We start from the raw sequence: 14,435 nt of genomic DNA, 5'->3' as shown, positions 1-14,435 counted from the left end.
TAAACAGTGTTTATGCCTTTAAAAGGCCTGTGAGGCACAGAGAGGGGCTCAGGGGTTCGGTTTCTCGCCGCCGTACGAACCATGGAGAGAGAGAGGGGCGAGGGCGCTGTGAGGGAAGGAGCAGGAGGCTCCTGGACAGCGGTCGCCAGGCTCTTCAGGGGTTCAGGGGGGTCTCCAAGAGAGAGAGAGCTTTTGTGAGGGGAACTTCATGTGAGAGAGAATTGGGTGTACAAGGGTTGAGGGTGAGGTCTCCTCTTGTAAAAATTTTCTTTTCATAGTGAAGTTTGCATGCCCCGTGGAGGCGAGCCCTTTTGTGGCTGATCCACGTATTTTGATTGTTTTTCCTTTTGTTTTGTTTCTTCTTTCTTCCTGCTGCATCGCGTGGTACTGAAAGGATCTTGGGAGGTGGTGTCCTGGCCAGACATCCACCCAACAAGTGGTATCAGAGCAAGGCGGTACAAGGACGCAGATTGCAGTGGTGGTGAGCAAGACTGAAGATGGAGAAAACAGGAACAATCAGGATGGAGATCAACAAGTTTGATGGTAAGAGCAATTTCTCCTTGTGGCAGGCAAGGGTGAAGGACGTACTCATCCAACAGGGATTGATCGAAGCTCTCTTGTGCGATGAGAAGCCGACCACCATGGAGGTGCGGGATTGGAAACGGCTACAGATGCAGGCGGTGAGTACCATCCGCATGTACCTGGCGGATGAGGTGGTGATCCATGTGCTGAGCGAGACTTCCCTGACGGTGCTGTGGTCGAAGCTCGAGGAGTTGTACATGGCGAAGTCTCTCACCAACACTCTTTTCCTCTGGAGGCAGTTTTACCAACTGCGGATGACTGAGGGACAGAGCGTGCAGGAGCATCTGAGCTACTTCCAGAAGATCCTCACCGACCTTCTCAGCGTTGGCGAGAACGTTGAGGAGAAGATCAGGGCGCTGGTTTTGCTGGCGTCGCTTCCCCCTTCGTACGAGTCCTTGGTGACTGCTCTTCTAGTGGGGAAGAGCACTATCAAGATGGACGAGGTCACCACGGCGATACTCCAGAACGATGTTCTCAGGAGGAAGAACCCAGCTTCGAGCTCAGGTGGTGATAGCTCAGCTTTGGTGACTTCTGGAGGTGCAGGAGGCGGTAGACGGAGCGACAGGAGATCGCATCGAGGGCGGTCTAAGTCCAGGAGGGACTTGAGCAAAACCAGGTGTTACCGGTGTGAGGAGTTGGGGCATCTAGCCAGAGATTGCCCTCAACTGAAAAATCGGACGGTGGCTGCTGTAGCGACGGTCGGCAGCGATTCAGATGGAGATGTCCTGGAGATATCTGACGAGGTATCTACTTCTTCCCAGCAGTGGATATTAGATTCTGCATGCCCCTATCATGTGTGTTGCAGAGAGGAGCAGTTTGACTCCCTAGAGAACAGTGAGAGCACTGTATATCTGCCGAATGGATCGAGCTGTGCGATCAGAGGCATTGGGACGGTCAGCTGGAGGACACATGACGGTGCAGTGAGGAGATTGGGGGAGGTCCGATACATACCCGATTTCAAGCGGAATCTTATCTCACTTAGCAGACTGGATTCGAGAGGCTACAGGACGGTAGCTGGTGGAGGAATCCTGAGGGTGCTACGCGGCGATAGGATTGTGCTGGAGGGGAAGAAGGGGAGCAGAGGACATTATTACCTGGCAGGGAGCCCAGTGCGAGGTGGAGCATCGGGAGCCAGGTGGAGCCCAGAGCGAGGTGGAGCTCCAGGAGGCGGATCGGGCATGAGACAAGAGACTCGGGAGGACGAGAGGCGACGTCGCAAGGTAAGATTCCTATTGCCGCAGGATGATGCCCCGAGCAGGTCTCAGGTCAGGAGGAGCACAGCATACGACGGAGATGGGATCGAGCAGCCTGGCTCGACTCCCATGTTTGCCCATCCATGATCAGCAGGCGATTGCCCCAGGGCATGGGGGCGAGGAGATCCAGAAGCTCTCGGAGTTTGAAGGAGGCCGAATATCGAGTCGAGGTGGAGATTATTAGGATTTGACGCCTCGAGATTCAGCCCACATTGAGCCCACAGCGAGGTTCGCGGCGAAAAACGGAGTCCAACGAGACCAAGATCACCTGAAACGGAGCTCGGATGGAGGAGATACGAGCTTTCGAAGTCGGCACGAAAATCGAGGCGGCGGAGGATTGCCGGCGACTGGCGGCGGACGGCAGCGGAGCGGCCGCAGGCGGCGGCGCGCGGGACGCGCGACCCAGGCCCGCGCGCGGGGGGGGCCTGCGGCCCAGGCGGGCGCGTGGCCCAGGCGGGCGCACGGCCCAGCGGGGCGCGCGGCCCAGGCGCACGCGGGCGCGCGGCCCAGGCGCGCGCAGGCCCGCGCGCAGGCGCGGCCCAGGCCCGCGCGCAGGCGCGGCCCAGGCCCGCGCGCGCGGGCGCGGCCCAGGCCAGCGGGCCTGCTGGCCCTTGCCCCGGTCCACCATGGACCGGGTGGTCCACGGCGCGGTCTGCGGACCGCGTGGGCGTTTCCCACGCGTTTCTCGCGGTCCACGGCCCTATTTCGTGGACCGGAGCGCGATCTAAGGGTCGAGGACGCTCCCGGTCTTGATCCGACGGTCAGGAGGGTTTTTTGGCTTTGTTTAGGATTCCTAATCCTTCTCTAATCAAGGTTTAAACAGTATTTATGCCTTTAAAAGGCCTGTGAGGCACAGAGAGGGGCTCAGGGGTTCGGTTTCTCGCCGCCGTACGAACCGTGGAGAGAGAGAGGGGCGAGGGCGCTGTGAGGGAAGGAGCAGGAGGCTCCTGGACAGCGGTCGCCAGGCTCTTCAGGGGTTCAGGGGGGTCTCCAAGAGAGAGAGAGCTTTTGTGAGGGGAACTTCATGTGAGAGAGAATTGGGTGTACAAGGGTTGAGGGTGAGGTCTCCTCTTGTAAAAATTTTCTTTTCATAGTGAAGTTTGCATGCCCCGTGGAGGCAAGCCTTTTTGTGGCTGATCCACGTATTTTGATTGTTTTTCCTTTTGTTTTGTTTCTTCTTTCTTCCTGCTGCATCGCGTGGTACTGAAAGGATCTTGGGAGGTGGTGTCCTGGCCAGACATCCACCCAACCACCTTTATTTATTTATATCTGTTTATATTCATCATAATTATAATTATATTTTTTATTTATCTTTTTTTTATCAAGATTAATAATAACAACTGTTGCTACAAGTCTTCGGTTCAATGTTGACGGAGCTGGAGTTGGATGCCGTCCGGGATTCGAGGCATCGTAGGAAACCTACAAGAGAAGTCCACACTCATCGAAGATTTTTCAATGGAGGACCCTTTGATGATTAAGTTAGTCTGAGCTTGAAAACGATAGAGAAAAGAGAGTGGGAGAGAGAGTATTGGTGTGCTATTCTCTTCTTTAATTGGGCTTACCTCATGGTCCCCTTGATACTTTTTTATATAAAAGTGGAGCCATAGGCAGTTTAGTCAGAGTCTTTAAGTCGTCATGCCTAATTCTTTGAACTTCTAGGCCACATTCTGATAAGTTGGGAGATTTCGAGAATCGCCCACATGGCTGAGTAGACTGGTGGATCGAGGAGCTCAGCTTTGGGAGGTCGACTTCTAAAGCTCGACTTTTGGAAGTCGGCTTTGAGGGCTCGATTTCGAGAGATCTGTCTTTGGAGATCGGCTTCAGAAGCTTGGTCTTCCGATGAGATCGGCTTTCTGTTGTCTTCGATCTTCTAATAAACTTGGCCTTTTGATAAGTTCAACCTTGGGAGGTTCGATCTTCGGAGGTCGGCTTCAGGAGGTTGACCTTCTGATGAGGTCCACCTCGAGAGGTTGGTCTTCAGAGGTTGGCTTGGAAACTCAGCTTTTTGATGAGGTCGGCCTTTAGAAATCAGCTTTGGGAGCTCAATCTTTTGGAAGTCAGTTTTCGAAAATTGTCTTTGAGAGCTTAACCATCAGGAACTTGACTTCGAGAGGTCGGCCTTCAGCTGCTTCAGGAGGACAACCTTTAAAGGTCGGCTTAGGAAGATTGGCTTCGAGAGGTTGGCCTTTAGGAGCTCGACTTCGTTAGTCATTGGAGGTCGGCTTTCCACTTTAGTCTTTTGATGACCTCGACCTTCTCAAATCAACTTTTTATCTTGACCTTCTGAGATTGGCTTTCCACTTTGGCCTTCTCATTATCTCGACCTTCTAATGATCTTACTTTTTTTCTTCGGTGCTCACAGACCAATAAACCTTTAAAAAGAAAAGTAAATAAATAATGATGAGGACTTGAGAGCTTGATGATGAGGAATTGAGAGCTTCCCGTCGTGAGAGCTTTAAGTCAAGGGAGTTTCTCCTTTTAAAAGCTCTTTTCTTTTGAGGTCTCTTGATCCGGTGTATGTACATATGGAGCAAAAATCTATTATAATTAGAAGTGAAAATCAATAGATGAGATGTAATTTTTTTTTTATAAATTATTATTATTTTTTTATTTAAATTCAAATCTGCCATGACAATCTTTGCAAAGGTGTAATCGTTGAAAAATTAAATATTTATAAAATTATTTATCATATATCCATAAATAATAAAAAATTATTTTATATACCGTAATAATGAAATCAAAAATATTTTCATAATCAAATAATCATTAAATTGAAAAAGATCTGAAGAGAATCTTTCGAGATCGAGAGAACATCGGAGAATCACCGTCAGCTCACAAGTTTACCTCAAACATTCGTCATATTTTTTTTTTCCCAAACCCAAAGCCCAATATATCCTATCGCCAAACGTATGTTCTGTTTCAGTACTGTAAAACCGTCCTACCCGATCAAATGCGACAGCTAACCTCACCTCAATGGTCCACGAGTATACTGACACGTCGTCAACGTAACCCACAAAGCACCACGCGTAATACAGAGGATCCTTTTCATAGTCTACCTAGCCCAGCTGATCCAATCCTCCGTCCTGGTTTAGTTTGATAACGAATTCGGAATCATCACACACCTTCCCGACACCGATGCATCCCATCATAAAAGATCAAATTTCTAGGGTTTTACAAATTAGAAACCACGGACGCGCCAATAAGAGGGGGAAAAATTCCCCATTGGAACCCAAAGGCGTGGGGGGGCCGAAAAAACCCTGAGAGATCCCAGAAAGGAAGCGATCGAACTCCCATGGAGAGATCGAGCCCGCATTTCTTCAAGGTTTACTTTCCCGAGCTCTCCTCCGACCACCTGGTATGCTATCTCCCGATTCAGGTTCTTTGGGTCCAAGATCGAAGTTGTAATCTTTTGTGGGTCTTGCAGAAAATCCCGCCGGCATTCCGCAAATATATCGAGCACGAGTTGCCGGGAACTGTCTCTTTGAAGGGGCCGAGTGGGGGCACATGGAATGTGGAGTTCGTAAAGAGCTCGAAGGGGCTTTTGTTTGCGAATGGGTGGAAGAAGTTCGTCGCCGATCACTCGATAGAGCTCGGGGATTTTTTGGTTTTCCGGTATGATGGCGGGTTGCATTTCTCGGTGCTGGTTTTGGATGCGACTGCTTGCGAGAAGGAGGCGGCATTCCTAGCTAGGCCATATGGAGGAGGGCACATCGCCATTGTTGATGGAATCGAGGGCGGTGAGGAAGGGGAGACCATGGGAGAGCATGATTCAAAAGCTTTGGTTTTGTCACCAAATGAGAGTTTTGGAGTTGGTCACATGAGGAATATATGCAGCGTTGATTGTCTTGCGATGCAGGGCCCACCCTCGAAGACGGAAAAGAGGAAGAAGGGTTCTCCTTCGGATGAAGTTGCTGCAATATCTCAAGATGATTTGGATAGTTGGAAGTTGAGAAAATCCAAAAGTAAGACACCTGGTAAGAAAAGTTGGTTTTTTACTATATTATATGATTATTTCTGTATCATTATTGGCATATATCCAGATCATCAGATTGGAGTAATTCGATGGTTGTAGCTCGTATTAGTCCACCTTCTGGAGCTTTGGCTGTGCCACATAAGAAAGTTCATGAAAATACTATGAGAGAGAAGGACTTGCATAAGAGGAAAATTGTCTCAAGCGAACATACTATGGCTGTGAACAAAGCTAAGACAAAACTTCAGCGTGGGCGCCGTAAGTGTTATTATTATTATTTTTAAATTACGAACAAAGCATTAGTGAGAAATTGAGTTTTAATTCTCATCCATTTCCTGAAAAATTATGTGACTGTTTCTTCTTCAGCATTAGTTGTGCAGGATTTTGCTAATGTACTAAATTTTTGAGTTCCAGCAGCTAAAACTAGTGCCCTTTCTGTGACATCGACGGCAAAATCCTTAAGTAAGAAAGTAGGTAGACCCAGTAAAATGAGTGCCTTGAAACAATCTAGTCAGATGTCAGAACGCTTAAAATTGCTTCCATGTAATGATGTAGCTCGACGTGGGGAAGGTGAGCTTTTTGCCTTGCCGAACAAATATTGTGATTGTGTCTTCTTATAGTTAACAATTCTCACGCTTGTAAAGCACTAATTTGTTCGATGTAGATTATTTATTTATTTATTTCATTTTTTTCAGTTAGTGATAAGCCTTGTATTGTCTTGCTTCTTGTAGTTGTGGCCAAGGTACAGCGAATGCCCAGTCTAATATCACAACGGCGACCTGTCACAAAAGAGGAAATAAATAAGGCTCTTGAACAGGCAAAATCATTCAAATCAAAAAGTCCTTTTGTTCGTGTGGTTATGCGGGACTCCTATGTTTATGTTAGCTTTTTCATGGTAAATTTCCTGTCTAATTGTCTTGCTTATTATTGCTGATTAATTGTTTAAGAGACCAAGAACCTCAATGAATTCTTTCTTCAACATATTACCACAAATTTTGCTCAAACTGGTTGTGTTTGTTTTGAGAAAGTGCTCCTAATTGCCTTTCTTTTCTGTATTTCTTCATTTTGAATACAGCATGTCTCTTGGGGACTTTTGGAATTTGACGTAATTATTTAAACAAAATTCAGGAGATAGGAGAATAATTGAATTTTCAGATATCTCTATTACGGGACTTGTCTGCATTGCAAAATCAGGCATGTTAGTTGCATGAAAGTATCTCTTTGAAGGTGGAAGCTTTATGTTATTCAATTGTTCATGTTTCCCTGTATTATACGCACTCGTGACATACTGAGGATAGTAGTTCCAGTGTTAATTTAAAATAGCTGTTCTTGATGTTTAGTCATTCCCGTCTCATTCATTGCACTACCTTGAAGCTACATACGAGATAATCATAGTAGCTGCTGACAATACTTTGGTACTGAAGCATGGCCAAGGAGGTCATTTAAATAAAAAAAAATGGTTCTTCTGTCTTAAAGTTGTCCAGAGAGCCCTCCTGGTATCAAATCCTTAAACATTAAATTCTGGCAAGGAGTTATTGTAGGAATCAGATGATACATCCATGAGACATATTTACCAATTTCTACTGATTCAAGTGCAGAGGCTCTGTTTTCCTACGCTTGTTCACTGCATGTTGGGTTCCATCTTCTGAAAGTATCCAACTCCTTTAGTTATCGAGGACATTTATTCTCTCTGTTTCTCGTATCTGATGCAATCAGCCACGAGGAAGAAAATAAGGTTCAGTTTTCTTATGCTTGTTTGCTCTGCATTGGTTTTCACCTTCATAAAATACCTGGCTCCTTTGCTTCTTGAGGATTTCTGTTCCCTTTATATTCCTTTTTAGGGTAGTGTTATCCGACATAGGTTTAAGCTTCTGGAATAAAAATTGAGAAATAAAACATGGTGCATGACTGCATGGGAGCCAAAATTTATTATTTGCAATAATAGCTTATCCTTCATACTCTAACAGTTTTTGGTTAGAAAACTAGCTAGCTGGTAGAAAAATGACAGAAAAGTGGCTTCAAAGAAAACTTCTGGTGAAGCAGTTAATTGATTCCGACAATGCCCTCTGACTTTTGTTTTGTGATTAACTTTTCACATGCTCTAGACTAATTGTAACTAGGGCTGAGCAAATAACCGAAACCCGAAGAAACCCACCCAATCTGACCCGTATGAAACCGAACTTGAATCGGGTTGAATCTGGTTGTGATTTATAAAAAAATCGGTTAATTACGGTCGGGTTCGGTTTCTGCATTTTTAATCCGTATGAAACCAAATCCGATGGACCGATATAGTATTTTCGATACTTAGGCTACTTGGAGAATTGAAAATTGGCAATTATGATATGTTCTGTACTAACTTATGGATGTTATGAAATTATTATATTCTAGTTTCTATATGAATTGAATGGTGTATTGGTTTATGATGTTTAAAATCAACATTGGATTAACATTGAAGCTCAAACGGACACAACCCATCCGAACCCGATACAAACCATTAACTTCGGTTTCAAATGGTTTATATATGATAAACGGTAGCAGGTTGGATTTTCTTCAACCCGATTGGATTCGGTCGAATCAAATTTTTTTCTCAATCCGACCCAACCCGACCCGTGCTTAGCCCTAATTGTAACCTGCTCAGGACTAACCTCGGCATGTGAGGCTTAACCTCTTTTAAGGAGTAGAACAGTCAATTATTTAAGGTCTTTTTCTTTAGACAAAGAGTGACCCCATATGGTAACCCAGACCCTTTTGGTTACTGATGTCTTTATAATGCTATGGATGTAAGCATTAAGCAGAAATCATGTAATTAGGATTTCTTTAGGTCATTTTTAAGAGTTAAGACACTAGTTTTCTGTTAAAATAATAAGCTCTTTGCAAGCCATTTTGTAGAACTGTTAGCAAGAGTAAGAAGAGGAGGTTCTGGGTTAAAGTCCTATGCTGTGCATCTCCAGAAATTTGGACTTGGGTAACTTATACAGGGTGGGTCTCCTTCCTTTCTCTCGAAAAAGAAGGTAAGATGAATAGGAACAACTGTATAGTACCTTTCGGTATGTTTCAATATTACAAGGTCACTCGACAGCATATGTACTCTATTTGAATCTAGCCAAAGATCATGGTCACATACAATCCTGCCTTTGAGTATATACTCCTAAATTTTGCTTTTGTCTATAACCTATATTTATAATTTTTTCTAATGTTGGACCTACTGCTAAGGACTGAAGGTAGTGATTTTTGAATAATAATCTGAAATGGTTCCTAATGCTTAACTATTTATAGGCTTTTGCTGAATTTTCAAATTTATTTCTAAAATAGAAGGAAACGACCATGATGTAATCCTTGAACAAAGATGTTTTTCACTAAATCAGTTGGCCTGTCAACTCTGCTTCTTATAACTTTGCAAATGTAGCTTGTATTTCATAGATTCTAATGCCTAATTTTTGGAACTTTTAGTTACAAATGTTTTGAATGCTAGAGGTCCTTTCTCTATAGCTTTTAAACTTTTAACTTTTCCTCATGTTACATGAAATGCAGAATATTCCTTATCCTTTTGTAAGAGAGCATCTTCCCAAGATCAGTAAAAAGATGACCCTCTGGGATCCAAACGGGAAGCCATGGGCAGTCAACTATGTAAGTTATAGCAGTCGTGGCGGTTTCAGTGCTGGTTGGGGTGGGTTCTCTTATGCCAATAATCTGGAGAAATATGATGTTTGTGTCTTTGAGCTTATCAAAAGAGATCATATGAAGGTGCATATCTTCAGGGTGGTCAAGGAAATTGCACCATTGATTCGTAACACCAAGTGCAAAAGTTAAACTTCATAAAAAAGGGTGTCCAGGTTCATAAGGCTCCCACCATTGTGGATTTAGGGAGGGTCAAATGTACGTAGTCTTAACCCCCATGCAAGGAGGCTATTTCTGTGTCTCGAACCCATTACACCCGAATCGCAATAGAGTAACATTACCATTGCAAAAGTTAAACTTTGATTGTATTTTTCTACTTATTGAGCAAATTTGTACAGCTTCAATGTTTCTATCTATTGAACTAAAATATGGAAGTGCCTTGAGACTTTGGTGGTATGTTCAATTCATGTATACTTGTCTTTTTATTTTTCTTACATAAATTTGAAAATGCTCCTCTTAAACAAATCATGCTCTATAGTATCACAATCTTGTGTTCTGATTATCAGAGAGGATTGTGAAAGTGGTATGGAATGCTTTAGCGGAACAAACAAATCATAATATAAACTGGTTTCACAAGTATTTGGTTTATATCATGATCAGTGTGTGAACACTTTATTGATTTGATGATTATCTTCTTGGCCAATGATTACTCAGGACATGTGAGTTAACTTGTTTTGATGTCTGGCACTGGTGAATTAGAGAGGCATGTTAAGTATATGAAGTTATGAATTGATAAACGCCAAAGCCTGGTGAGGAGCAATTGAATAATGAGCGAACTCTCTTATTATCTTCAGGTGTTCAGCTATGATGTCATGGCAACAAAATTCTTTCCTATAGCCACGAGCACTTGAAGGTACTCAACTCCTTGACGGTCAATTAGACAAAGTGATATCCAGTATCCTTCTGCTTGGTGCCATTGTGTGTCAGTTTGATGTTCTTGCTACATAATTATGCAGGGTGCCCTTGTGACTGAGCTATTGTAGTGGGCTCTGATTCTTTCTCAACTACTTTTGTTTGAGATGCAATAATTGTTGATGCCTTAATCCTGTACATAGTAATTGATACCATTATTGTCGCAATGTCATACTTCTAAAAATTCATCATGTTGGGTTAAAACATGGTGTTGTCCCATAATAATAATTAAAAAAAGCTTTGCTTAACTGGAATATTTTTCAGTTAGTTACTATATAATTGTTGTAATGGAACTAAGCTCGGTTCACAGTTGATTGGAGTTAAGGATGGCGGTTCTTTGTCTCAGCAAGAGGGTGGCGGCACTTTACCATATTCTCTTTACTGTGCTCTCTTTCATGAGATAAGAAACAAAAGACATCAAGCAAAAGTATCGATCGAGTTAGCCCATTAACAGAATAAATCCAAAATCACTCTCTCCTAAGTTGTCATATATTGCCAAACAAAACAAATGGTTATGGCTTTGATTGGATATTCTGAAATAAAAAAATCCAGTAGCATATTACCAAACTAATGGACTTTATTTTGTGGGAGAAAGAATCTGCACAGGAAATAAGTTCATATTGTTCAATTGTGCGGCTAAAGGACTGGAAAAATTTCAGTTGTGAAAGGTGGGTTGCAGGCATGGATATGCTTAAATGTCGCACTCTAGGCTATCTATTTGCTGTTTCTACGATATTCATTATATCTATATTAAAAGCCATATTAGCCTATTATATCTTGAGAAAAACTAAGGGCATGCTTGGTTGAAGGAAGGTTGGGTTCTGGAATAGGAATGGGAATGAGTTACTCGTATTCGAACTATTTGATTAGAAGGAGTTCTACTTCAATCGGATTCCAGAGAAAAATAAGAATGCTCCAAGCATTCAAAACCTAATCTCAACACTCTTTTAGTATGCAAATTCTATTTCAATTCACGAACCAAATATATCGGAGAATACGACCATTCTAATTTCCATTCCAATCCATTCTGATTCTGATTTTGATTTCGTTTCTGATTGCGAACTAAATGTACCTCAGGAGAAAAGACTTTTATTAGTTTTGTACCATGCCTACTGATTATTTCATGAGGTGCTGTAGCTAGCCCGAATGTCTAGTAGGAACTTCAACCCATATTTTGCACGTTTTGCAGGCCATGGTCGAGTTTAGGAGGGGTAATGGGCTAATTGTTCACATGAGGCCTGCTTAAAATACCCCCCATCTGGCATCCATCCCATTTATAATCAGATTGGAAAAACCATCCAAATATCTAACCTAGTTATTCTTATGTAGGATTAAACCTAATCTGCCAAGGCAATTACATAAGAAATGCAAAAAAGGAACAAAAAAGGACAAGGACATGGCAATCATCAAAGGAGCAAGCCCAATGTGACAATTTCCTCTTTCCGTCGCTGTCGAGAGTGACTACTCGATGCCATCACGATGGGCCATGCTGTGGACTGTTCCACCCCCAACACCGGATCTCGGTATCATGCACGGTACGATGACCAGCTGGTTCGATTCTTTTGGATCACGCCAATTGCACTCGTGGTTAAAACTGGTTCGCTCTTTACCTGGTTACCGGGCTCTGGGGGAAACCGTACGCATGCTGGACGCGTTGACCGGTCAATTGGACATCTGTGGCCCCGCACTCCCACTGGTTCCACGACTGTTCGTCCTCAGTGGTCCATCCAGCGGGTCCCCTGTGCGATGTTTTTTTTTTGTGTGTTGAGGCTTCGGCACCGTCCGATCAGGATCCAACAGCTAACTCTGCGATTAAAGGGAGAAAGTCCCGTCTTTGGGGTTTTTTTTTTGGGTAAGCAGGATGCCTAATCCCATCCTTGAATAAACTCAATGATTAGAGTCAGCGCACCAAATATGTAAAAGCTAGGTTGGAGCTGGTGATCGAGAGTTCTACGATACGATTCCAATATCATTGGTCACTTAAGGCTCAACTCAATGGTCCACAATATTGTGCCATCCTAAAAGAATGAAGGCAGGCAATCATATGTTACCAGTTTTGCACCGAAGGATGAGACTGGGAATCTAATCATTATCAAAGAATCCCCTTCCAAAATAATCTGCGAGGCTCCGAAGATATCAATAGCATATATCGAACTTTTCAATCAATTTCGAAAGGTAATACTTCTCATTTACATAATATCTTGCAATAAACTTGAATGACTACCATGAATAAAGCGGCCCATTCGCATACCAAGTGGCTGTGATATATGTTTTGATATAGAGGAGTCCATTCGGCATATTATACTCCAATATCACATGGCAGCTCAGGTATGGAGAATGGCCATAATTCTAGACTCACTGATACTTCCTTCTTTTTCTTTGATTGAGTTTCCCCCGATTATTAGAGAAAGATCTTCTTTTAACGCTCTAAAGCTTTTTTTATTCGTTATACTGCTTATCATATATGGTTGACATTGAATGAATATATATGTCAAGGTTTGAGATAGAACACTCAATCGATTTTGCTAAAAGCTTCTACATAAGCTTATAAATTCCTCTATAACATTTCTTCGGATGGTTCTTTGATGTAGGGGCAATCTGTAGATCTTCCGAAGCAATTTTTGCATCATCACAATGTGAGAAAAATATTTCAACCAAAATAACTGTATGCAGCGAAAAAGTTAACGGTGTTTATCTTCAACCATTAGTGTTTAAGTATTTGAATGAAATTTATCTAAAAAATATTTAAAGCAAAAGGAGTCTTCGAACCTATGCCTCTGTATTCGCCATTTGCCAATGAATCTCACAGAGTTTTTAATAGACTAGGCTAGGGACCCTTCTCAGATCTCTGGAACGTCGACAATTTTTTTTCATTAAAAAACTATCTTAGGTATAACTGGCGATAGTGGGTAGTTACCATCCAAAACATATCCGAATTATAAAACTTTATATGTGGGCCACATAAGAAATGTGTCCAACATTCTCCCATTTGGCCTGCATGATATCAGATAATCCTTATAAGTGATAGTTAAAATAATAGTATGGTCATAACACTTTATTGTCACTCCACTAATTAGCTAGTTATGCAACTGTTACCCAAATAGAAATTTTCTATGCACGAATCATGACAGTCATGCTCTCTAAACGAGCACTTCATTCCATGTATTACAATGTATAATCATTTCTAATTGAGTACCTCATGATACTTTATGAATAATCTTCTTATAAGTCATTCAGAGTCCAACTTTATTGATCCAAATAGATCATAATTTTGTATATGACAAATTACTTTATGTGCACAATAGACATCATGTCATTAAATAACCAAATATGTTTATAAACATACATAATAGTCAAAAAGTTGAACAATAGCTCACAATGAGCCAACAAGCCTCATATGGCATACATGATCCCTAAACAACTTAGCTGGCAAACCTTTAGTCATAGGATCGGCCATCATTAACTCTGTACTAATATGTTGAATAGCCGCTTGTTGCCTTTTTAACATTCTCTCTAACAACTAAATACCTTATGTCGATGTGCTTATTTCGATTTTCATTTTTATTATTTTTAGAGAAGAAAACTGCAGCTGAATTATCACAGAAAATCCTCAATGGCTTTGCAATAGAATCGACAACTTTTATGTCAGAAATAAAATTCTTCAACTATAATGCCTGCAATGTAGCTTCATAACATGTAATGAATTCCGCCTCCATAATGGATGATGCAACAATAGTTTACTTTTTGCTTCTCTAAGATATAGCTCCATCAACAAGAAGAAAGATATATCTTGAAGTAGATTTTTTTGTATCCATGCGTCCAGCAAAATCCGAATCTGAATATCCAATTACTTCCAGATGGTCGGAATGCCTGTACGTTAGCTTGAAGTCTTTAGTTCCTTGTAAGTACCTCATAACCTTTTTGACAGCTTTTCAATGCTCTATACCTGGATTACTTTGGTATCTATCCAACATTCTTACTGCATATCCAATATCAGATATAGTGCAGACTTATACATACATGAGGCTTCCTATTGTAGA

At 42.3% G+C, this 14,435-nt stretch overlaps 1 protein-coding gene across 10 annotated transcripts; it reads left to right on the top strand.

The window, feature by feature from the left end:
- Window positions 1-4,945: 4,945 nt before the first annotated feature.
- On the top strand, window positions 4,946-10,586 carry LOC105047272 (B3 domain-containing protein Os11g0197600). 10 transcript variants are annotated; one of them, XM_019848255.3, is made up of 7 exons: window positions 4,947-5,190; window positions 5,260-5,809; window positions 5,884-6,063; window positions 6,220-6,375; window positions 6,537-6,700; window positions 10,278-10,336; window positions 10,440-10,586. In XM_019848255.3, the coding sequence occupies exons 1-6, from the start codon at window positions 5,128-5,130 to the stop codon at window positions 10,332-10,334; spliced, it is 1,170 nt and encodes a 389-aa protein (XP_019703814.1). In that variant the 5' UTR covers window positions 4,947-5,127; the 3' UTR covers window positions 10,335-10,336; window positions 10,440-10,586. The 10 variants fall into 10 exon arrangements, with proteins under 10 accessions (XP_073108673.1, XP_019703814.1, XP_010924483.1 ...); XM_073252572.1 differs by lacking the exons at window positions 10,278-10,336; window positions 10,440-10,586 and adding an exon at window positions 9,337-9,886 and having other exon boundaries at window positions 4,946-5,157; XM_010926181.4 differs by having other exon boundaries at window positions 10,278-10,586.
- The last annotated feature ends 3,849 nt before the right edge of the window (window positions 10,587-14,435 follow it).

Source organism: Elaeis guineensis, chromosome 2 (genome assembly GCF_000442705.2).
Source record: "Elaeis guineensis isolate ETL-2024a chromosome 2, EG11, whole genome shotgun sequence".
Lineage (NCBI taxonomy): Eukaryota > Viridiplantae > Streptophyta > Magnoliopsida > Arecales > Arecaceae > Elaeis > Elaeis guineensis.
The sequence above is the reverse complement of the archived record's forward strand: the minus strand, read 5'-3'. Positions and strand labels throughout refer to the sequence as shown.

Bases quoted from the DNA above. Each gene is read 5' to 3' on its own strand.
- LOC105047272 (XM_010926134.4), top strand. From the start codon at position 5,128: ATGGAGAGATCGAGCCCGCATTTCTTCAAGGTTTACTTTCCCGAGCTC. The intron at 5,810-5,883 runs GTAAGAAAAGTT...CCAGATCATCAG, and splicing joins ATCCAAAAGTAAGACACCTG to ATTGGAGTAATTCGATGGTT. The intron at 6,701-9,336 runs GTAAATTTCCTG...CATGAAATGCAG, and splicing joins TTTATGTTAGCTTTTTCATG to AATATTCCTTATCCTTTTGT.